At 36.1% G+C, this 25,304-nt stretch overlaps 3 protein-coding genes across 4 annotated transcripts in view; 1 reads left to right on the plus strand and 2 right to left on the minus strand.

The window, feature by feature from the left end:
- wdr33 (WD repeat domain 33) overlaps positions 1-8,842 on the minus strand; it is a 20,617-nt gene extending 11,775 nt beyond the window's left edge. The window contains exons 1-9 of the mRNA XM_016508567.1: positions 8,356-8,842; positions 5,696-5,918; positions 5,546-5,614; positions 5,364-5,468; positions 5,144-5,239; positions 4,882-5,033; positions 3,323-3,420; positions 998-1,124; positions 644-798 (exon numbers count right to left, since the gene is read on the minus strand). Coding sequence (XP_016364053.1) covers positions 644-798; positions 998-1,124; positions 3,323-3,420; positions 4,882-5,033; positions 5,144-5,239; positions 5,364-5,468; positions 5,546-5,614; positions 5,696-5,899 — 1,006 coding nt within the window. The 5' untranslated portion in view covers positions 5,900-5,918; positions 8,356-8,842. The remainder of the gene's footprint in view (positions 1-643; positions 799-997; positions 1,125-3,322; positions 3,421-4,881; positions 5,034-5,143; positions 5,240-5,363; positions 5,469-5,545; positions 5,615-5,695; positions 5,919-8,355) is intronic.
- Positions 8,843-9,803: 961 nt separating this feature from the next.
- On the plus strand, positions 9,804-11,456 carry LOC107705300 (dual specificity phosphatase 28-like). Its single transcript, XM_016508536.1, has 3 exons — positions 9,804-10,056; positions 10,539-10,742; positions 11,185-11,456. Exons 1-3 carry the CDS (start codon positions 9,844-9,846, stop codon positions 11,308-11,310), a joined length of 543 nt encoding a protein of 180 aa, XP_016364022.1. The 5' UTR covers positions 9,804-9,843; the 3' UTR covers positions 11,311-11,456.
- A 1,528-nt stretch (positions 11,457-12,984) lies between these two features.
- On the minus strand, positions 12,985-21,120 carry LOC107705314 (vitamin K-dependent protein C-like). Of its 2 annotated transcripts, XM_016508569.1 has the most exons (10): positions 21,034-21,120; positions 20,702-20,757; positions 20,441-20,524; positions 19,801-19,958; positions 19,697-19,721; positions 18,920-19,030; positions 14,911-15,051; positions 14,440-14,561; positions 14,192-14,309; positions 12,989-13,752 (listed from the first exon to the last, which is right to left on the minus strand). In XM_016508569.1, exons 3-10 carry the CDS (start codon positions 20,508-20,510, stop codon positions 13,193-13,195), a joined length of 1,305 nt encoding a protein of 434 aa, XP_016364055.1. In that variant the 5' UTR covers positions 20,511-20,524; positions 20,702-20,757; positions 21,034-21,120; the 3' UTR covers positions 12,989-13,192. The 2 variants fall into 2 exon arrangements, with proteins under 2 accessions (XP_016364054.1, XP_016364055.1); XM_016508568.1 differs by lacking the exon at positions 21,034-21,120 and having other exon boundaries at positions 12,985-13,752; positions 20,702-20,865.
- Between the last annotated feature and the right edge of the window lie 4,184 nt (positions 21,121-25,304).

Below are 25,304 nucleotides of genomic sequence, written 5' to 3' on the forward strand. Positions count from 1 at the left end.
CTTACTTGCTTTGCCAAAGCTTAACATGTCCACCCTGTCGGCATAAAATATGCCAGAAGGGATTCGAATAGAGTATTTTCAAAATATGTAAATTTAAATATACCAAATTCTCTTCAACAACCAGACTAAATATTTAGCTAGTCACAGTTTGTTGTAAGCCAACTGAAGCTCAAAATGTCCACCCAGTCGGCCACTGAGACTCATGACACATACATGATACATGACAGGGTGGACGTAGCATTCATTTGTAGTTATTATTGCTAAAAACTAAAATGAATGTGGGGGGGTATATCAATGTGATTGAGGATGTAATTATATTATTTATTATTATATTATTTTTTTTATAACCGTTTAGGAAAGGGACATCATACCTTTCAGAAAATATAATTTGCATCTTAATTTTGCAATGAAAACGTATTTAACAGTAATATATATGTCCATGACCATGACAGGGTGTCTTATGGTTTATGCTTCTAAAAAAATGTGTGGAAGTTCAGCTAATATGTTTCTATAGTACTTGAGTGTCTACTATTTATGATATGACAAAGCGAATGGGAAATTAAAACCAACATTTTTGATTATTGTGAGGGTTGAAAGGCACTCTATGGTGATATTGACCCACACATTCTCATTAGGATTATACCTGTGGCTTCTTTCTTATGTCCTCTAAAAACCTGCAGCTCCTCTTTGAGGTTGCGAATGTCAAACAGTTTGCATAAATGGTCACGTGATGCCGTCAACAGCCAGTTGCCATTAAGGTTCCACTTCACCTCCATGACTGTGTTTTTATGAGCATGTCTAAGGACAAAACACAAGACACAAAATTAATAGTTCTTCTTAATCTCTTTCTTGATTAAGTACTCAAACTCAAACCAAGATTAGCAATGCAACAAAATTTTTGTTGTCAAATGGTTTACCTCGTCTGTTAACAACCCATTCGGGCATGGACAACAAAGATTACAATATTTTTGTGTTTTACAGGCGTCTGCTAACTTACAGTGTTGCCAAACTTTGTCCAGTCTTTGGGTCCCAAAATTTGATAGGTTGCTGGCTGTCTTTGCTGCCGGACACCACCAAGCCCTTCGTGGGATGCCAATCGACACACTTCACATCTGCTCCGTGACCTGGAAACACATGTAAATTTGAATGAGAGTGTCAAAATAAAAAAGAAACTATGTACTTGCACACATTTTTCTTTCCCATTTCAGAGCAACATTGCTTTCTTGTTTTCAAACACTTTTTTCAATATTGATCATAAATGTAGTATTACATATAGATCATAGGTATGATATATTTGATTACAATTCTCTAATGAGCAAAGACAAGCTAAGTAACAGCCAGAACAAAACAAATTATATTGGATTAAACTCCATTTCGTATTGAGTCACATGCCACTGAATCAGGAAAATCATAAAAAAAAAACATCTTGAGAAGTGGCACACTTTGACTAGCGAATAAAGCAGCATTATTTTAAAGGGCATGTTGTGCAATTGATGTCTCAAAAACAAGTGAGCATGAGACTTATTCTTAATGTCTGGGTAAAGCTGCATGAAATCTTAAGAGCTGTTTTGTTCTTTGTTAAATGAACACTTGTGCATTTGCACAAACATGAGGAAAAGGAGTAAAGTCTGCAGTTAATTAAAGTTATTTAGAGCGAAAAAAAAATTCTATTGTTGATACAAGTCCAGATCACTGCAAATGGTACAGTGCCATAGCTCAAAGACATGTACCACTCGGACACTATCAAGTGGAGAAACATTTCATTTAACGTTAAAGGTCTTGCAATGTGTAAAACCAAAAAATGCAAAAAATGCTTTTCACCTTTTCACATAATGTTGTTTCTTTGATTATAGTCCTAAATCTGAACTTTTAACTGTCAAAACAACAATATTGTGCCTTCCTTTATTGAGTTTGAAATGTAACACCCCCCCCAATAACGATAAAAAAAGCATGACAAAGTCCTATTTCTATTGTTGATACGAGTGCAGATCACTGCAAATGTAGCATGTAGCACTTGGAAACTGACGTGTCGAGATATATTTAATTTAATGTGAAAGTTCTTACAATGTGTAAAACCTATGCTTTTCACCCTTTTCACATAATATTGTGTAATTTGATTATAGTCCTAAGTCTGAACATTTTTAACTGTCAAAACAACAGTATTGTGCCTTCCTTAATTGAGATTGAAATGTAATATTTTTATTATTATTTTTTTTTTACTAAATGTTTGGAATTCAGGGTGTTTTTTCACTGGCTTAACATGTACAGGTATTAAGCATAGTATTTTTTTTTAAGCAAAGATATTTTTTAATCTTTATTTTACCAGAAAGCTTCAATATACAGTCACTCACATAAATCATTTGCATTACTTACTCTCTCTTGCACACACAAACTCAAACATTAAATCTGACATAACATTTGACTGGTACGGTTGTTGAACTGAATAGAAAAACGATAAAAAGGTTTTGAGGTATTGTATTTTTTAAAGAGTTTTATTATTGATTGTTTCAATATATGATTTTTTTTAATGGTACAGTTCAGGTTATACGTTATACATTTATACATGTTGTTGATACTGAAAAAGACCAATACCTCATCTTCATTGCATTGCAATAAATTGCAAATATTTTAAATTATGGCAAAAGGAACTTTTTAAACTAAAAGTCAACAGAAGTGGGTAGTTCACCACTAGATTTGATAAGCTGTTTGAAAGAAAGACTGAAGAAAGAACAAATTATTTTATTTGAGAAAAGATATCTAACCTTTTCTACTGCTAATTTGTTTTTTTTTTCAGATTGCTTGGTTGTAGTACTACAGCAATAGTGCCCTACAATATTAACTCAGGCATGTTTAGTAAATATAATACTATAATACACAAAACAGGGTTATTAGGCGCAACCACCAAATAGTGTGCAGAAATATTTAGAAGGGGTTTTTAATATATATTTGAAAATTCAACAGAAAGAACATGCATTCCTTAAAAAAAGGTACAACACACTGTCAACATACAGGGAACTGTCTTCATCATTATTAGATATTATAAAAGGATTTAAAAAGGATTTAACCAGGCTCAGTGCTTGATCAGTCAAATATTAGTTACAATCTCAAACACAAAGTCTAATGAATATTTAAACAAATTGCAGACCCATGTAAATGACCAAAAAAAGCAAAAGAAAAAGAACACAAAAGTTGGCAGATGTGTGTAAAAGGTAATGTGAACACATTACTACCATATTAAAAAGGTTTGTGAACCCAGATGACAGTGCAATTTTATGTTTAAAGGAAAGCGTTTGTAAGTATCTCCACATCTTATATAACATACCTCTCAGAATTCTTTCCTCATGACAGCGGAGAAAGTCCCAGATGCGTACAGTTCCATCATCAGAGCAAGTGGCAAATTTATTATCCGTAGGAGAGAAACTGAAGACACAGCAGGGAGAGAATCAACAATGAAGGATAACATAGCAGTTCTCTGTGGGGTGGACACCTTACACTCTGCGGGGGCCCTTTGAGTGGATCTGACAAGGAACCATCCATTTCCTTAGCAGACAACTCACTCTACAGAACAATCCTATCGTAACTTGCTTAAATCCATCTCTAATACCGCAAGCTAAAATTAAAGACATATTTAACACTGACTGCACATTTCTCTGTATTCTGATCCTTGCTGTACAACATCAGAAAATAGAATGAGCACATGAAAAGTAATTATTTTAGTTCAATTAATAAGTGTAATCATGTATGTTTCAAATACAAACATCCCTACAGACTGCTCTTCCTTCCAGAGGGCACACAAGCTGGTTCAAGCATTTGGCAAAACTGAGCCTGCCTCAGTTCACCAACTTACTCTTTTGACCTCTTAACACACACACACCATTATTTTGCTATTTCTACACAAATAAGGCAGATGTATCAATCCACCTAACACCATAAAGTACAAACATTACCCACAGTGCTCAGATGTTCTTACTATGCACCCAATTTTTTTAAAGCATAGGAAAAAGCAGAAATAAACCACTGAAGTGAGCGAAAGCCTCTCTTCAGTCCCATGAGCCATTTTGATGATCTAATAACCTCAGGCTTTAAATTTGTGGCTTTCTTTTTTGTTTTTAAAAATATTGCAGAAGAAATTGCATTTTATTGCATTAGAAAGGACATTACATACTCTGTATTGTGTGTGTCAGAGTTAACAAAATAAAAGGGAGTGGCAATGAATTATAAACCTGGATTTCAATGTGGATGAAAATGTTTCCATGTGCATTTATACCCGCAGAGTTGTATAAAAGTAAATATCTGAGTTATTTATTCTTATAAATCTTTATTTAGAGGCAGAATTTTTATTAGGGACTGACTGAAAGCGTGACAAAGACTCTGATGGCCAGTAGGGGCATCACAGCTCCTGTCTCACTGGTAAACCATTGTGAACTGAAACTTAAGAGTCGTGTGCGTTTCCTTTAAATAGACCAGTGCAAGAATCTCCTCCACTATGGAGGCTCCAAGAAACCCTTCCAACAAACACTTCAGTCCCTGAGGGTCTTTTTAACGGTTGTTTTCCACCCTTTTTTTATTCTAGACTGTGTCATCACCTTAGAATATAAATAATTGGGAATACTTTATTTAAAAGTGTGAAAAATACACCTTTTCTGTACATAGAAGTTATGTATATAAAAGATGAGAATACATAACTCAAAAGCCACAGGTGACAAATAAATGCAGTGTTGCAACAACAACACACACGTGTCAATAATAAAGGACATAAACATTGAGCAGCACAGGGAAGAACATATCAGAACTGACAGCACTGAGGAGAGCCCCCTACAGGCAGAGCACTGTAGTAACAGGCTTGGGTTAACTACAGAAAATGGTAGATTGTGTATAGACCTGGCCTCTCTAATCGCCTCCTTGTGAGCCTGGAACATCTTGACGTTATTCATGTTGGACTGCCAGTACTTCACGTAACCTCCATGGTCGGCAGTCAACATCCACATGTCATTGTGAGACCAGGTCATTGCCCTGACAGGGCTATCATGAGCCTATGAGAGAAACAGAAAAAGGGATAATTAGATAAGGACCTTTTAGCAAGATTCTGAGGTTGTGATGTAAGGGTGGTGTGCCACAAATCTAAAATATGGTCTCTGGTTACCTGAAGAATTGTCTCGAAGTTAAATGTGAGCCCATTCCATAAAGTAAACTCCCCACTGGAGGCACCCGTTACAAGTCGCCTGCCTTCAGGAGTCCACTATAAGAAGGCAAGAAAAGGGTAATGAAAGGTTTAGAAAAACCAAAGGAGTAGGCTGTATATGGGTTATATAGCGAAATGACGCATTTCACACAAAGCATCAAATCAAAAGCTTAACACTTACCCGCACAACAAACACAGGGCATTTGACTTTGTTGGTCGAGGTTCTGACAAACTTTGTTGTAACAGCATTCATAGGGTTATTAAGCATACCAACTGGAGGAACAAGCTGCAAAAAAAAGTATGAGAAATATATGAACTTGAAGAATAAACATGATAACTAAGCAAAGTAGTAGTAAAACATACATCATTGTAGCAGCCTGCATCTGGTTGAATAGCACGGAAATCTCGATGATCTCGTTGCCACAATCGATTCTGAAATGGAGTAATTTGCCAGATGTTACATTTGCCAGATGTTACACTGCCACACTCAGTTACATTTTGTAAGGCTTATACCTCAAGATATCTGATGACAGATGGATTGTAATCAATGGTCTTGCGGTTCACAGCTTTCCTCATGCGCTTGCCATCGAAAGTGAGCTGCTGCATAGCCTGCTGCTGGGCAAAGTCCGGCCTCTTGTAGAACAGCTGACGAGGTGCCTGGTGCTGGAACCGAGGCATATGGAAGAACCGGGGAGGTGAGCCAATATCTGTTGCCATAGTGACGGTTTTGTAACAGCTGAGGATGTGAGGAGTAAGAAATTTACGATGAGTTTAGGGTTTATTACACTGGATCACTTTAAATGAACACAAAACAACCAATTGCAAAGGTCAAGAAAAAGAAACAGAAGACACAGAAACATAAAAGACATTAACAAATTAGTGTAGTCAGCAATGGCTATTTACGGGTTAAATGTGCCAATATTTCAAACCACTTGGGAGCATTAAAACAACACTCTATAAGTGGTTTGAAATATTGGCACATTTAACCTGTAACTTTTTTTATGGTTAATAAGTTTGTTCCCAGAATCCAAAACTAAATTGCAGCAACAAATTAATAAAATAAAATAAAAAAAAGAGTAGGCCATCGATTGGCAAATAAGAAACATCTCTAATTCTACTGGGCAAGAAACTGGCTACATTACATAAGTGAACCTGAGCATAACTTAAGCATCAAATTAATAAGACATCGTAATTAATCAAAACAGTTCTTCGGGATGTGAAAAGTGTGTTTAGGAGGAATAAACAGAGTAATCAAGTGAAAATGGATGACAGACCACAAAGGGTAAAATCCTTTGTAATCATTATAAAGAAATTCTTTATCACAATTATACATTGGTTTCCATAAAAAGGTGCTCCAAATGCCAGCTGAGGCATGGTGCAAGCAATATCAAAGCAAACCCAAGCTGAATTTAAAAGCTTTTTCCAGATTAATGGACAGGATAATTTTACATGTCAGAGAAATTACATACATATTTATTGATGTTGAGCATCTGGAACCACAGCGTAAAATACCTTTAAAAGCATCATGCTTTCCACAGTAACACTTCAAAATTAATGAAATAGAGAAGCATCTAAAACAGCTTTGGTTCTAATTTAGGCATATGTAGTTTAAAGCATTGACAGCTAAATAAATTTACCTAGTATAACTTAATGTTCCAAAAAAAAAAAAAAAAAAAAACATCAGTTGAAAAAAACATGGGCACATAAAAATGGAATTACATCAGTGACTGATTTTTATGGTACCAAGTGCACCTAACAGGTTCAACACCATGTATAGGACATTTCATTGTAAAAGCAAATAACTAAATTCAAAATCACTAGTTATATTTAGTTATCAAACCAGGTATAATTCCCTGTGATTTTAAGTAAATGTGTTTAAGTTGTAATTAGTATGCAATAAATACATAGTATGTAATAATTAGTATACAAATGTTGGCGAACAATTATTATTGAAATTTAACTCCTAAAAAGCAGATATACATTGCACTCTAACATTTTGTTTACACACATACTGATAAAAAATGTATAGCCTGAATGCACTGTAAGTCGCTTTGGATAAAAGCGTGTCCTAAATGCATATATATAAATATATCAATATATAAATCAATCAATCCATAAATATATATATACATATATATATATATATATATACACACACACATGTATTTGAGGGTGTGAGACATCACAGAGCAACAAAATTGCACCATAGACAGAATAGCCGTTGTCCCTTCAGGAAAAAACAAAACAAAAAAAACTTCTGGAGCAGTGATTCTCAACTGGTGGGTCGCAAGTAAACAAAAATTAGAGATATGAGGGGCATACTTTTAGAGAAATTTTGTCTTAAAATACAATAACCAACTTTGTTACTTGCACTGTAAAACGTGATAATGTAGTCAATAACTTAAGAGGCATTATTACCTGATTTGCTCCTTAAATTTAGCCTACATTTATTGGTGTAACAATGTTGTCAGGTTCAATGTAAAATTTGGGACCAGAACCAAAACCAATTGGGAAGCACTGTCCTAATGTACTCGAACCCCTTAAAACGTATGCAAATTATTAATTTGTGAGGAGGGAGAGAAAAGGGGAAAAAACAAAACAAAAAACAATGCAAATTCAAACAGTACCCAGTACTTCTGTACACAAGTAATCAGCCCCTCCATTAGCACTAAGGTTAATGATTAAAAAAAAACAAAAAAAAAACTTGTACTTAAGATGAAAAGTGAGAACATATTTTATTATCAGTATGACTAAACGTGTATTCGTCATAGATGCAGTATATAAGGTTTCATTTAAACTATTTTAAGAGTTAAGTCGATGCTGCTGCATTTCTGAAAAATTACTGAATTTAAGAGCTGTTAATGGAAAACATATCGTACATCCTGTGCAGTTGTGCACTTTCGCAAATACAATACGACTCGACTTGAAATGTTCGACATAAAAACGTTATTTGGGTAACATTGAGGGGGTTGTGAATGCCAGAAAAACATTTATGGGAATTGTTTAATGTATTTCTTAGATGGCGTGTTACACACCGCACTCACGTAATAACGCAGAGCTCAATTTCAAACATACTAAAACTAAAACACACGAGTCAATTATTGAAGACATTTATCTCTTAAATTTAGACGCTAAAACAAAACTTGAATTGGCGACTAATGCATAATTTATACCTGTAGTTTCTTATTCGAGGTCGACAAATGTCCCTCTTCAGTTCGAGGTCTGTTAGCCTTTAGCCAGCTAACACAATAAATACCTGATGCTACCACAGGCCCTCACAAACAGGACACATTTTCACAGTCTACCAGAATAAGAACATAATCTCCTTAAAATAAGCGTGTTTATTTGAGTGCAGAATCTATTCGCTGAAGCAGATAGCTGTGTGCTGGCTGTAAGAGTGGGTAACGTATTTCTTTCCTGTCTCCCGCACAGCGTGTTTAAATGGCGCCTGGTCAATACTCGAGAAACTCACCCAAAATATCCAGTGCTGAGTCTATTAACCTAAATTTAACACACGACTCTTCCTTGTGGAGACTATTGTAATGTCTTTCTGAAAATTAAATGTCAACTATCTCCAGAGTGCGCGTTAATTCGCTATTTTTCGCGTTTAATTAACCCCCTGCCTCCATCTCGAGGCTTCCGCTCTTCTCTTTGCTTGGAACTCCGAAACGACGTCATGACGTCAGACGCATCGGCGGGAGAACTGCGTCACTCACTGCATGTTTTATTTACCTGTCTGTCAAATGCGGTGGAGAACAAATGTTCTTACATACTACGCATTATTTATAAGTAGTTATATAATTACTACTATTTAATATTGCTTATTTATTTAGTTATTTGTTTGATTATTTGGGTTAGTTAAAGGGGTCATATGATGCGATTTCAAGTTTTCCTTTCTCTTTGGAGTGTTACAAGCTGATTGTGCATAGATAAGATCCCTGAAGTTGCAAAGACTAAAGTCTCAAAACCAAAGAGATATTCTTTATCAAAGTTAAGACTCTGCCACGCCCTCCTAAAATGGCTCGTTCTAACACGCCCCCACATATCTACCTCACTATGTGGAAATATTAGCATAATGCCGCCCAAATGTGCACGCAAAGAAAGAAGGCGTGGTTTCAGTAACCGCAGTTAGTGTCGAAGCAGCCATGTCAGGGAGACGCTGTGTGTTTCTAGGCGAAAGCAAAAGCTCTTTATTTGGCCTTCCTGAAGTAGATGCATTTAGGAATCTTTAAGATTACTTACAACAGAACAGCAATGCATTTTATGGACGACCGTTTCGTGAACCTAGGAGAGGAGGTAATTCTGACTTTGCTATGACAATCTGGTGCTTCTGAATCAGCTACTGTTTTGTTATTATTTTAAGTATTTGCTATTGACTGTTCAAATGCCGAGTTTTGCGCATCGTGTATGTGTGCGCGCGCGCGCGAGCGAGCGAGAGAGCGGTGTGTGTGTGTGTTTGTGTGTGTGCGTGCGCGTGAGAGAGAGAGAGAGAGAGAGAGCGGTGTGTGTGGAGAGAGAGAGAGGGTCACATCACAAACACGCGGATAAATGATTCAACTGCTGAATTGTTTGGACTGTAAAGGCCAAACAGTTTTTTTTTTCAGCGACAAAACGTCAGCATAGACATAAAAATCTAGATTGGGTCAACTGTATGTCAAGTTATGGGTTTCAAGCAATGGTTTCAAGTAACAGAGCTATTTTTAATCATATGGTTACTGAAGGAGAGGAAGGCGATTATTGGCATAAATGGGCGGGGTAAATTGGCTGCATGTGCGTTCACTGCACGTTTTTCCTGTCATTGGGACTGTTGTGGCGGTCAGGATGATGAAGCTCTGACATCCTTTTCGAGGATCATCCCCATGCCTAATCTGCAGGTCAGAATGGTTTCTTAATCTGAGCTCAATGTTTATGTCGTGTTTTGAATGAGGGTGGAAGACTAAGCATATCCGCGCTGTTAAACATGGTGTTGGAGCATGCCCAATGAACAATTTCAATACTTTACCCTACATTCAGGTTACTGTACAAAAGTGTTGTTGCCTTTATTATTTGACCTGTGTGTGTATTTGTTCTAAACAAATAATGTTCTCTCCTCTCTTATTTAATCAACTGTGAATGTGGGACCCAGTGGACCTGTGATTATAATGATTATTCAATACTTATGATGTTCCTTCAAGATACACAAACATATAGTCAAATATATGCAAGCATATAGTTAGAGATGCTGCAGTTAAGCACAGTTACAGACTGTCTGCTGATCAGTAATGCCCAATCAGCCTGTAACAATTAACTTATCCAGAAGGAGGAGGTCACTCTTTGTATTAATGTTTCCAAGCAGCAACCCTTTCCCTCTATGCAGGTAAGCACTTTGCGTGTACCTGTATATGATGACCCTCAAGAAGACCTGTACAAGTATTTTGACCGCTGTGCTGATGCCATAGCCAGTGAGGCAGAACGGGGAGGGACTGTTGTGTACTGCAAGAATGGACGCAGTCGCTCAGCTACTGTCTGTGTGGCCTATTTAATGAAGCACCAGGGTCTCACCTTGACAGATGCCTTCCAGGTATGAATAGTGTTTATGTCAAATTGAAGTCTGATATGAAACAGTTCTAGTCAGGACACATGCATCTTATGCGTAATTTCTTTTTAAATTAAAGTTTTTTTAATAGGTATTTGAAACTTTATTTATATGTGCAGTCATTAATTCTTTTTCTTGGTTGCTGATATTTTATTGGTTTATATTATAATAAGGAAAAGCAGACATATAGGCAGCAAGGTAAAACGAAACGAAACAAAACTATAATATATAATGAATATAAAATGCACAAAATAAAGGCAGCCACAAGACATCAAAATATACATCACTCATATTCTAATCATTACTGAATGCAGCCTAATTGATCATGAAAAGCCACATCATTCTAGATTTTTATGCCAGAATTTAATGTTGTTTACTACTTCTGTAGTTCCTATTTCTCTTCTGTAATTTCCATTTGTTCTATCAGGTAGTAAAAAGTGCCCGATCAGTAGTTGCGCCTAACCCAGGATTCTGGACTCCGCTGGAGCGAAATGAACAGGAGCTGAAGATCAGGAGGTCGGCCAGCCACAGATCTAACCTCTCTCCACTTTAACTTCATACCAACATTTCCTGATATGACATTCTCAAACTTCAGGGCTTTATAATAAGTCTTTAGTCATGTCGCTCTTCAAGCTTGCTGCAAATAATTAATACCTTATAATAACAATAATAACGATATGTGATTTAAATGATTATAAAAATGTGATAATACTATTATATTTTAAAATAAAAAGGGAGTATTAAAAATAAAATTATTTTATAGTAAAATGCCCGAAATCGGAGGCAAATCGGTGCTCGTTCACGTGAGTGACAATCACGCAGTGTGAATTATCAAAGACGCGATCTGAGGGAATATCTGGAGCTGTCGGCGATTCACAATCACGCTGTGTGAAATGAGTTCTGACTGAAAAACACATCGGCGATGACCTATAGCCAATGAGAGACCAAGATACAGGGCAGCGGGAAGTTCGGGGAGGAGTTATATGAAACGTAGTTTGCGGACCAGTGTTGCCAAATCCGCGATTGCCGCCGGTTGTTTTTTATGTCAGCAGGTTGAAGCGACCCCAATAACGTGATATTTAGGCCCTGGAATGTGAATTGTGCCAGGAGAACCCCGCCAAAAAAATGTGTATTTTAAGTGTAATGTGTATTCGGCATAAAGAGCACTGGGCTTTGGTATTTTTAAGACCTGGGACAGTCTTGCGCACTTACTTCCTGTCGCGCGCACGCGCTCTCAAGTGGCCGCAAGTGTGGGTATTTGGGCAAGGGGATAGTTTTGCGCTGTTCTTTGAAAACGGCAGCGGATAGCCTATAGATTACTTTTTCATTTAGAAAGAAATCTTATAAGGTACAGTTTGTCGATCTAAATATTATTTATATTTGCCATTTATATAAATTATATAAATATTATTTATATTTACCATTTGGATTATATATGTGTTTACAAATTATAGGTTATATAAGAAATATAATCATGATAGGCCTATATGTAGAAATATAATCATCATATGTACCACCCTACATTTTGACCGATTTTAGGTTATTAAAGCAGGATTAGGGCTCCTAAGAAAGCCTTTTTCTGCTAACCTTTTTTTTATTATCTTTTTTTCAGAGGCATCCCTTTTAGAAAACCTCCAAATTGCTAGAAGCATCACAATTATACATTACCCTCCTAAATAATTGTTATCTCAGCAGGATTTTATTTCATTTAGGCTACATAGAAAGAACAGAGAAATACTTAAATATTTTATATAAATGCAGCACAAAAAAAAAAACACGAAAGCAGTTCTTCAACTTTACCCTTCCATAGAGAGGGTATTCATCAAAGTAATTGTAAGCTTTTGTATGAAAGAGTCCATTTAAAATTTTGTTTGTATCTCTCTATTTCCTTTTTCTATAAAGTATTCCTTTACTCAGTATAATGTTGTTTTGAATTTGAATTATGTTAGATCTGTAATTGTCCATTCTCAGGAATGTCCCCAGTGCATGTTTTCTGATGCAGTTGTATGCTTTGCTGTATTTCGCCGCTGTCAGGTTAAAAACTAATATAAATTCATAAAGGTCATCCCAAAATTTCTTAAATCGTTTAACAAATCTAACAAGAACTGTATTTTAGCATGTCTTAAATAACATTTATATGTTAAGTCCTGTCTTACAGTATTTATTATTCTTTTGTGTTACCCAATAGAGGAATCAAATAATGGGACTATGAAAGTGTGTGTTCATTTTATAGCCTCATTAAAACATAATGTGTAACTTTTGTCGACTTTATTTACTGACAGCATTACTTTTCCAAACATGCAGATAACAGGAAAATAAGAGCAGTTTTAATTAATGTGTTTATTAAATGTCAATTTCTATACACCAAAGAGCTATAGGGAGCACACTGATTTATATTTTCTGTAATAGGCAAAACAGGGTAGACGGGTAGGGGTCTAAACTTTATCCCACCCCTGACGAACGCTATCTATCCAGTCCAAATAGCTGGACACTTTGGTGTAGATGCCAAGTTTGTCTTTTTGCCCGCAGCCTTCTCCCCAGGACACCAGACCTACGAGGAACCATGTATCATGAAACAGTGTCATCATTGGACCCCCACTGTCCCCCTCACAAGCGTCTTTTATTTGCCCCAGCACTCCCCCACAAAGCATGTTTTGAGTAAGGTTGTTCATCATATGCCTGGAACACTCTTTGTTGTCTATAATTGGAATTTCAATGAAGTTGAGAGTTGAACTGTAGCGATGAGCGGTCTCGTTGTCCTTCCCCCAGCCAGTGACGACTGTGACAGTACCGTTACGATGCAACATTCGTTCGGCCAGGTTCTGGCTAGGGAGGCATGCTGGGAGTATGTATGTGGAAAATTTGGCTGGTGTAGCCAAGTGCAACAGAGCTATATCATTGTCCACAGTGAAAGGGTTGTATTGTGGGTGGGCGATAGATTGTTTTACAGGAAGGGTCATCTCAGATCCTTCAATCCTAAATCGGTCGTAGTCACCTGGAGAGATGGCCATACAATTAGAATTCAAAGCCAGAGAGTGTTTATGGATGGCTATGTTTTATGATTGGTTAAAAAAGGAAGGCTGCTTCCTTATTCATTTGTTGTTGTTTTTTTACAGAGACTAGGACTGTCACAGAAACAAAGTGTAATTTCTCAGGATTCTTTCACTGCTATCTGTCAAATAGTTTGGGCACCATGAGTGGAATTAATACGCTTTTTAAGGGAACATAACACTGTATCTAGATTGTCTTTTGGTATTTCTTTTCACTTGAGGCCTAAGCTTAGTAAACAACATCACTCTAAGCTGTGTTCTAGCACTTTTTTTGTGGCAAATTGCTTTAGTAATGCATCTTCTAAAATCTCAAATATAAGGGAGGATAAAAAGCCTTACACTGTGAAGGAATACTTAAATTTTTTATCAAATTGTCTTACATACCCAGCCTGACAGCGAACCTTGTACTTTTCTCTAGGCAGTGAGCAGCAGTGAGAACCCAGTTTTCATCAATCAGAACTCCACCACAATGAAACGTGCCCAAATGATTGAGTATAAGAGCCTACAGAATACACAAAATAATTTGACTGAATATTTGGTATAACATATGATAATTGTCAGGATTCGCTATGATAAAACATTTGGCATTATTAAATATGATTACACAGATATTACAAATGAATCAAAAGTACCTGCCAGGGACTCTCTCCCTTTTTGCCAACTGTACCTCCTATTACCCACGGCTGTAAACCTACTAAAGGCTTATTAATATAAGATGACTTTGCGATCCGAATCTGGCCACATGAAGCCTCACCTGTAAATGACAAAAATGCACATAAATCACAGATTTATCTTCCAAATGGTAGAAATTATATGAAGATAATTTTTTATATTTTCATATAATTTTTAATGAAGATATATTTATAACAATATCAATTATATGACTATGTTAATCAGCCCACATTTGTGAATAAATGTTGCACAAAGACAGTCTTATAAATGTCAACAAATGCAGATGTACAGTCTCGAATACACATGCAAATATCTAAGCATTAATTTGTGCACTGTGGATACAAAATCACCAGTGTAAAAAAAATCATCAGTGTATTTGCAATAAGCACAAACTGTATTGTTTATATTTGCATTTTGTTGAGGTAACTTACTTTTGGCAATACATTTTCTAGAGTTGTCTTGTAGTTGGTATCCTTTAATACAACTGCATGTGCGAAAAAGACCACCCTCACTATCGTGACATTCATGATCACAATCCCCATTGTTCACAGAGCAGTTAGTGGCTGTTCTGCCTGAGGACAAAACCAAAGAACTGCTGTCAGGACATTTATCACCATGACCTCAACACACACCACTGCTCTGTAACTCATGACATCCAATATTAAATGCCCCAAATCAGCTGTGACACAGCTTACCTAAAAACACTGACCAAGCAGACAAAATGCAGGAAGGGCAAAGGGATTCATTAACACCAGTCATTGAGGTTAAATACATTATAACTCATCTATCTATCTATCTATCTATCTATCTGCGCCTGATTGTTTCTCATACACTGAGCCAGAAATCTTATTAGTAGCACTTACATACACCTTTCCAGTTGTATTGCTATCTGTAAATTTGATTTTTTTTGTTCATTTTTCATTCACCTGATTTATATTACATTTTATTCCTAAAAACAGTGGAATTAATGGATTTATGATAACAATACATATCCAAAATCCCATTTGTGAAAACCTTTTACTTTTAATATGTATGCAAAGTGAAACAAAAAGTTTTATTAGCTTCAACTAATATTCAGATATTCGTGCTGGGAATTTATGATAAGTAATGCATATTTAATTAGATAATTCATATTTAAACATTTCAGAAAACATCAGCAGAAAGGTTTAGGTTTCAATCAGGTCTAACAAGGTAACATTATGACTTAAATACTTAATAATAATAATAATAATAATAAATATAGCTGTAAGCAGTGATGACGAGCCTAAGCCCAGGTGGCTTCACGAAAACGGTGCAGAGTGGGAACATGCATTTAACCGTCTTTCAGTGAAACCCCATTTTCAATGAAAGGGTTACTCTAGAATACCAAGAGTGTGAAAGAGACACACACGCACACACACACACACACACACACACATAGGGACAGGGAGGGATCAAAGGTTACATTTGAGACTGTTACTAGTGAGTTGAGCCCAAAGACTAAACTAAGAGGATGAAATCAGATAGCGAGAAAGATACAGATCTTATACAGCTTTTAACATTCCAAACAACAAGAAATCTAAACTTTAAAAATAAATGAACAAACAAACAAATATATATCCAAATGCAACATGTATAACTGCATATAATTGTCTGGAAACACAGTTCTTAAAAAAACTCCACAACCTTTTCAAATATTTATAAATAGGGTTATACAGCCATTTAGTAGTTAATCAATGGTATTACATTTTATATTATTTATTCCTTTCCATCTAATAGCACAACTGTCAACATGTTAGAAAAGACAACATATTAGAAAAAGTAAATAAATCAAAATGTTTTGGGCTGTGGGTGCTTTTGAGCTGGTATGAGGTTACTGTGCTGAGGAGACTGTGCTGTCCTTATGAATTAATTATATGGTTACAGTCTAGCTGCTAGCACATAAACATAATAGGGTGTCTTTATAGAAACATTTGACAAAATATCCTAAAATAGACGTATAAAATTTTCAATGGACAGCAACATATTTAATTGTGTTTGGCAACTTGACAAATATGTTTTCAAAATTAATAGGATATATAAAACTTTTTGTACAACCTTTGTATTACAGCCTTCATCTGTCAGCTGACATGTCTGATAATTTATAATTTGCTGTTAGGCCCCATAGCATCAGCAATTTAAGAAACTAAGCATGTTTTCTCAGAATGACTTATTCTTCATATGTAAAAAGTTTTGAGGAGTTTGAACAATGCACTTTAAAGATAGGCTAAAAGACAAGTCCTGTTTATTTTTTTGCTGTTTCTTTAAAGGGGTCATATGATGCTTTTTTAAAGATCATTATTTTGTGTATTTGGTGTAACAGAATATGTTGACATGCTTTAATGTTCAAAAAACACATTATTTTTCAAATACTGTACATTATTGTAGGTCCTCTATGCCCCGCCTCTCTCAAACGCTTCGTTTTCTACAAAGCCCCCTCCTTCGTGTTAGAACGAGCCGTTTTAGGGGGGCGTGGCAGAGTCTTAACTTTGATAAAGAATATCTCTTTGGTTTTGAGACTTTAGTCTTTGCAACTTCAGGGATCTTATCTATGCACAATCAGCTTGTAACACTCCAAAGAGAAAGGAAAACTTGAAATCGCATCATATGACCCCTTTAATAAATCACCATAGCAATACAGTTTGAGATATTCAAAAACTCTTTGCAATTTATGTTCCTCCATGTTTTAGCATCATCTTGCCAAAGTTTGTTGTAAATTGTATGACAGAATTTGGTGGAGTATAAAGAAGAATTTTAAAGTTTGACGCATTGCCATGGCAACAGTATTTAAGATATCAAGAATCCCATAACAGTTTCACATCTGCCGGGTCATGACATTATTTTGATGAAGTTTGAAGCAAATCAGGTAAAAATAAACAAATTTTGAAAACGAAAAACTTCCTGCTGCCAGTTGGTGGCACTATAACTTTGACTTAATAATAGTCACATCTACACTCTAAAAAACACAGGGTTAAAAACAACCCAATTTGGGTTGTTATTAACCCAAGGGCTGGGTAAATATAGGACAGAACCCATCTTGGGTTAAATTTACCCAGCAAATTGGGTTGTTTATTTAACCCAGCATAATGGGTTTATTCATTTTTACTATATTACTAGCTTATTTTTTTACTTCATACATTAAATAATGTTTACAGATTAACTTAAATCCTCTAAACTTTTCTAAAATACTCCACACAACCACTGGTTTGCATGTTCCATCACGCACTCATTAAAGGTGATTCACACCGCGCGCCTGTATGTTGCTCTGCATAAAATTTAACTATATACAGCACAGTAACGATTTTATAGTTAAAATAAAATGTACACAAACCTGTATTTTAGAAGAACCCGAAGAATGCATCAATTCGATGGCGCTTAGAACTGCTCTCTCCTGAAGTGAAGACGCAAAATCCCCGAGATAAATAACTCAACCGCTGGGTTACGTCTGACCCTGGATCTGAGTAACACAAAAACTACCCAAACATTGGGTTGTTATGTCTGACCCAGGAGCTGCAAAACAACCCAAACACTGGGTTGTTACATTTGACCCAGGAGCTGGGTAACACAAAAACTACCCAAACACTGAAAAAATAACCCCCAAAAAAGACCCAAAAGGCTCAACCCAGTATTTGGGTTAAAAAAATAACCCAGGATTTTTTAGAGTGTATGTGATCGGCCTCATACATTGAAGAAACGGCTGAAGTTTGATCAAAATCAGACAATGTATGCTGAAGTTATAACACACTTCCTGTTTCCCTTTTCCACCATACATTTTTCGCCTCGCCACTGCCAAACCGATCGAGATATCAAAAATCCCTTCACAATTTTGTATCCTCAATGTCTTTGAGTTTGGTAGGGATCGAATGAAAACCATAGGATGAGTATATCACATTCCAGAGCATGCATTTGTCAAACATTCCACAAAGCCAATTTCCTGTTGGGCAGAGCACTGACTGTTAGTGGTTCAGACTGATGAGATCCATATGTATATGAATTTTGATGACTGTAGGTGAAGCGGTGTGTGCTACAGAGCTTGTTGAAAATGGCCTTATTAAAGGGTGTAACACGGGCCCACTCTGGTGACCCCCCCACATGACCTTCTGCCCGTCCCTGATGGCCGCAGATTCCAATGTATGTGCAAAGTTTCATAAGTTTGAGCACATTAAGGGGCCCAAAATGCCCCAGATAGTGGGATTTAAAAAAGTCCTTAGAAAAACAATAGGGCTCTGTGCCTGCCCTAATTAATACTAACAATTATAATACATTTATAATAATAATGCTAAGAAATATTTGAGATTCTACTATATATATATATATATATATATATATCACTGACCAAATTATGTAAATGTAAATAGCATTTTAACAACTTAAAACACATACTTTTGAACATTTAAATTGCATAAAAAACAAGAGGCTCACGCAGGTCACAGCGTTTCCCTTCAAATCCAGTGTTGCAGGTGCAGGAGTAATCTTGTAACAGATCCACACACTTCCCATGAACACATGGATTGGAGTTGCACTGGTTTCCATCTAAGGGTGCAAAACAACTAATGAGTACCAGTACTTATTATGCTTTAAGCCTTCTACACACTGCATGATTTCAGCAATCCTATAAGATCATTATAAATCACACTGTGCGATAATGGATCTGATACACTTGGGAACGACATGTTTGCAGACTGTATGATGATGACACCTATTGATTCGTACGCCATGAAGCAGGTACTATAGAATAATAAAGCATGATCAGAATGTGCCATTGGTAAACAAAAATAGTATGATGAATCACACTTTGGCAGCTGTAGTTTTTATGTGTGCAGAAAAAAAGTGAAAGCGGCGAAAGAGGAAAGAATAAGAGCTTGAGGTAAACAGTGTTATGTTTTAGCGCCATGTCGCGTTGATTTCATGTCGCATTTTTATTGGTTGTTCAGCGAACGTGGGTCGTAGCAGCAAACACACTGTGCGATGACAATGCTGAATTTCTGACACTGTCAGAAAATTATTGTCGGCTATCTTTGGTCGCAAGACCATAACAACAGCCGTCTTTGAACCTCTCTCACTGTAAGACACATAGGACCCCCGATTAGAAGCCACGAACACAGAAATCGCCACGATTGTTTCATGATGCCAATCTTTTTCTGGGACAGCCGAAAACTGTGCAGTGTGTCTCAGGCTTCAAAGACAGACATAACTAACCTTTATATGCCATCCAGAATTCCAGCTGCAAGAAAAAAAGATCAGTGGATCATAATTTAAGGGGGAAAAAAATGCTAATACAGTAAAAAGCTGACATGACCAACCGTGGCTTCCCTTGTATTAAAGATTTCCCTTGCTTCTTCAAAATCGCACAGTTCCTCCCTACACTCCCGCTCCAACGATGGAGGCTTTATTTCCTCCATAAAAGTGTTGGCTCTTCTTGAACGCAGGAGCATGTGTGCTTTTGGGCTGCTAGAAAATGCTGACCAAAATAGACACAGGGTTGATAAGGCAGAACAATGCACACAGGGTAGATTTCCAAATTGCTTTTAAGCATATTGCGTACTACAAAAACTAAAGGGACAATTCATTAAGAATGAATTGTGTCTGCTGAAAATTCACTCCACCGCTGCTGTTGTTTTTGAGTACTTTCAAAAATGGTTTGCCAGCTTCTGTTGTTTATCATTATTTGATAAACTAATGCTGCCAAATATCAATCAATCAATCAATCAATCAATCAATCAATCAATAAAAAGTAACATTAATGGTGACATGCATATTGCACTGATTTAATAAGACACAATCTATAATAAGTCTAAATTAGCTACATGTTCTAATGTGGTACAAATGATCTGAATCTTTATGGTATTTCCAAAAGAACACTAGCTTCAGACAAATTCAGACGAGTATAATACATACACTTTGCAACTGTTTATAAATTCTACAGGGCTATTGACCTCATACCTGACTTGCAGAGAGCCTTATCAGACCAAAATACAACCAGTACTGAGATACAGAAGAAGAGACTCCTCATTATGGCAACAGACTCTGTAAATGCAGCAAGACAGAAATCTTGAATTATACCTGAATATTGAGCATCTTTTAGATTTGAAGATTTCATAGAATTTAAAGTAATGGTTTGGTTTGAGATACATGGATAATTACTTACATTCAAAGCATGAAAGTTCGCTGTATAAAATACTAACACACAAAAATCATTCTTACCGTATTCCAAAATTTCAACAGGGTAGTTAGAGGCCAGATTTGTCCTCAGAAAAAAACTATATTGGAAGACACATGAATCAAAAACCTTAATATGTCCTAACATCAATTGGTCTCTGCTTAGTCTTTAACCCAACAGGACAGCACAGCATGAACAGCCTTTAGTAAGTTAACTGAACTCCAAACCTTTCACTGAGCAAATAATAGTTGCTGAGATCAATCATATCAGGAATTTTGCGAGTACATTAATATCATCCATTAGGTAACACAGTGAGACAGTACTTCAGTTGCACTACTTAACTAACCCTCAATAATTATTAAAAATGTTTACTTACATTTTGAAAAATAAGAAAGGGACAGAAATGGAGAACGTGGTGTTTAGAGTGTGTTAATGACTAACCAACTCTGTTTACTAAGAGTCCACAGTCTGAATGCTCCTGCATTCTCATCTGCTGTCTGTCCACTTACACCTACTTGTGCTGAACTGTACAGCTTATAGTTAAATGACCAGACAATTACATTTGAGGTTTAATTACTTAAGATTGGTGAAAGATGTTCTTATGGCATTCAAAAAATAAATAGAATTCCATTTTAACTATTATACATAGTAATCATTTGAAGTGGATCAAAAACTTTCATCAAAGTTGTCCTAAAACCATGTTGATAGGTAATAGTACAAATTGCCCCACATTGATCTTTTTTCCTCAATATACGCATAGCTTACATTTTGATTAGCAAAAGCATTTAAACTCATCTCAATTTCTGCTGCATAATGGGCCACACGTTCTTGCACTCTCTTTTGCTAACATAGGAATACCTGCTATAATCTGCATACAACATAGCTATATGATATTGATAGTGAAATAAAAGCTGTCAGCACACACCTATTATTGGAGACATAAACGGCTTAGCAGCACAATGGGACACACATGCATGCAATGTACACACTGTACCAAGCAGCTTTACAGTAACTAATTTTACAGTGCAAACATAATCTGTGATATATGTTCCCATTAACTTATTTTTATTTTTAAAGGTTTGGTGTCTGTAAATCCAAACGGATCACCAGCAAAATTGTTCTGTAAGATGGTCAAACTCATTACTTAGATGTAAGATGGTTAAACTCAATAATTTACTCATTATTTAAATTATTTATTATTTAAAAAATTGTTTTTCACATTGCTTACATGTTTTCCAGAACTGCTCAACAGCAATACCTCCTTAGTGTTCAAATCTTATTTCCTGTTTCCTCCATCCTTTTTTATTTCCTCTCAGATGATAAGAATAATTGCAGGAGTTCTGGTCTCATCAGCCCTCTCATCTGGGATGATCCTCCTGAGAAGGGGGTTCCTAGTACCTCCATGCAGGCTCACCTGATAGTCCAATTCCTCCTGACTACTTTGAGGGTTCTGCTGCACATAACAACTACATACCTATATACTGTATGCCTATGATAATTATCCCATAGCAAAAGCAGCCAATCCCATGGCCAGAGGAGGTCCACTGATGCCATATGATGACTCATTAAAAGGACACCCTTTACCCACGTTTCCAATCCCGCCTGACAGATATCCCATTCTACTGAAACCTCCATCCAGGAACACGACTCAAGGATCTCGCACAGTGCCTACTGGACAACAACCAGACCTTTCGTATTGTAACCTGCTCCTTGATGCACCAGTGCCTCCACCCATGGATCAAATGCCCTGGTTCTGTGTTTACTCACAATGTAAAGGGGGTCCCAGTGTCCAAAGGGGGACAAAGGACACTAGGACACCAGTTCTTAGACACTCCCATTGTATACATATAATACCGCAGTAATTGCATAGTAGGTTTTCTTTTGTTTCCTTGTTATAGGTTTTCAGGAATAACAGGCTAGCCAGGATTTCAAGGTCGCCCAGGGTTTAATGGTCAGCAGGGACCAAAGGGTATAACTTTTATTCTAAAAACCCATTAAACCAACTCTTACTCACTCATCCAGTTTACTTAATACACTCTCAAAAATAAAAGTGCTTAAAAGGTTCTTCACAGCGATGCCATAGAAGAACCATTTTTGGTTCCACAAAAAACATTCAGTTAAAGGTTCTTTAAAGAACCATGCCATTCTTACCTTTTTATAATCTGAAGAGCCTTCTTTCGCCACAAAGAACCTTTTGTGAAACAGAAAGGTTCTACAGATGTTAAAGGTTCTTTATGGAACCATTTAGACAAAAAGGTTCTTCTATGGCAGTGCACTGTAAAAAAAAAAAAAAAATCCTAATTTGACAGAAAATAACTCTAAAATTTTTACAGTATTTATCTGTAATTTTAAATTATGTTTAAAACTATGTAAAATTACTAACAATATCTGTAAATTAACAACTTGACTGTTATTTTATGGATTATATTATTAATGACAAATTACAGTAATTCTCATTTTTTATACGGGAAAATTACTGTATTATTTATACAGTATTTTTCCTGTTTTCATAAATTACATACAAATTCATGTAAAATTACGAACAATATCTGTAAATTAACAACTTGACCATTATTTTAAGGATTATATCATTAATGACAAATTACAGTATTTCTACTTTTTTAATACAGGAAAATTGCCTTATTATTTATACAGTATATTTTCTGTTTTCTTAAATTACATACAAATTCATGTAAAATTACAAAAATAATCTGTAATTAAGGTTTATGTCCACACTAACAATTTAATGTTCTTTTTTGTAATTTTAAAGTAAATCTTATTAGTTTTATATTTAGCTGTATTTTTACATTCAAACTCTGTAATTTTATATAGAATAGAAATAGAATATATATAGAATAGAAAATCAGCCTTAAAATCCACATCATGTAACCGTGCAATAAAAAATTTAATGCATTAAAAATGTTTTATTTTTATAAAGAAAAAATCAACCAATAAAAGAGTGTGTATAAAGCATACAGTCAATAAGAGAAACGCAACATACAGACATGTGTAATCACAAGAATTTATTGCAGAAATGTCAAAAAGCAGTAGCACCAAATGTCCAAATGACGAAGCGTTGCAGTCGCAGTCCTCTCTGGCGGAATATAACAGTATAGTGTGAGGAGCAGGGCATAATTTAAGTTGTTAAACGCTGCAAATACTATCCCGATCCACTCCGTAAAGGCGCGCGTTTCTCATTTCAAAACACCGGAAACACGGCATGTCGCAATCTATGACGAAACCGGCGAGAGCCAATGAGCGTTTGATATCGCTGCCGTAAAACTTGTTGTAAAACAGCTTAATGGCAAATTTTGAAATTGTTACTATAGCTACAGAGGAAGGAGATATATATATAGCTGAATGGTTTGAATTTTGAATCTGTTCCTCACACAAAGCACCACACATATACCGAAGATCTGAATAAAAATAAAATACTTTTACGATCATGTTATTTAATGCTTGTGCATGACAACATATTAATAAATGTATGTGCCCCGTGGTAAACCAAATAAATACTGCATGATAATGGTTAAATGATCTCTCTCTCTCTCTCTCTATGTAAGGATTCTAAGATTATTTGTTCTGAGAATAATAATATATAAAATATAATAAATTTATAATTAAGTGCAGTTTATTGCAGTTGACTGATTTACTGATTTGCTTAATTTTGAAATTATATGTATGTTTCTGTTTTGACTTGCCATTTCAAAGATTACATTTAAACAATACTACACTTCATTAAAATTTCTGTGATTATTTAACCATTATCATGCAATATTTTATTTATCTTGTTTATCATGGGTCACATAATATGCTGTCAGATCACAAGCCTGATTTGGGCCACATAATCACTGGACTGATCTGGGCCACACTCCTCCCACCAGCAATCGGCCCTCATGTTTGCCGTGATCCATGCTGTACAATCCCCACACATGGCCCAGCTCTGGCTGAAACGGTACCTGCCACTGCCGACAGGAGGTCAGCAGTTCCAGTTTGAGGACACATTTGGGCCAAGATCGCTTGCTATGTGGGAAGGACAACAATGTTCATGATGGAACATTGCTCTAAGAGAGTCAACAAATATTAATATCTTGATTTGATCTTTTTTTAATGCAAGTTTGTACATTAGCATGAAACTTATATTTCCTAATACATTATAGTTTGCCTTTTTGACGAATCATTTTGTGAAATAAATAAACTAACCAGGTGTTTTCTTTATTTTGTACCGTACCATATTGTGATGGTTTTAATCAATCTAACCCAAAGGGTGTATTAAAAACAAATGAATAAATGTTGTGTTTGTGGTATACAGCCGCGGATCAGGAGCGAACTGCAAGCGCGTCCTGTGTGTAAGCACAATGAGTCCGTGCTGCTTCTGCACCGCATACGTAACGCACACGGACCGCATACGCACTGCAGACCGAGTATGTGTGAAACAGGCGTTAGTGTGAATTTTAATTTCAATTAAACGATCGCTGCACTGCTGCAGACGTACCGCACCTGGAACGCACTGACGGACCGCAACCGCGTGCAGTGTGAAAGCTCTAATCCGTTAACATGGGTGCGTAAAAAAAAAAACGCAACGCACACGCACTGCAGACGGAGTATGTGTGAAACAGGCGTGACCCCTTATTTACACTGCACACG

This window comes from Sinocyclocheilus rhinocerous, unplaced genomic scaffold, assembly GCF_001515625.1.
Source record: "Sinocyclocheilus rhinocerous isolate Xijiao unplaced genomic scaffold, SAMN03320098_v1.1 scaffold2279, whole genome shotgun sequence".
In the NCBI taxonomy this organism is placed as follows: Eukaryota; Metazoa; Chordata; class Actinopteri; order Cypriniformes; family Cyprinidae; genus Sinocyclocheilus; species Sinocyclocheilus rhinocerous.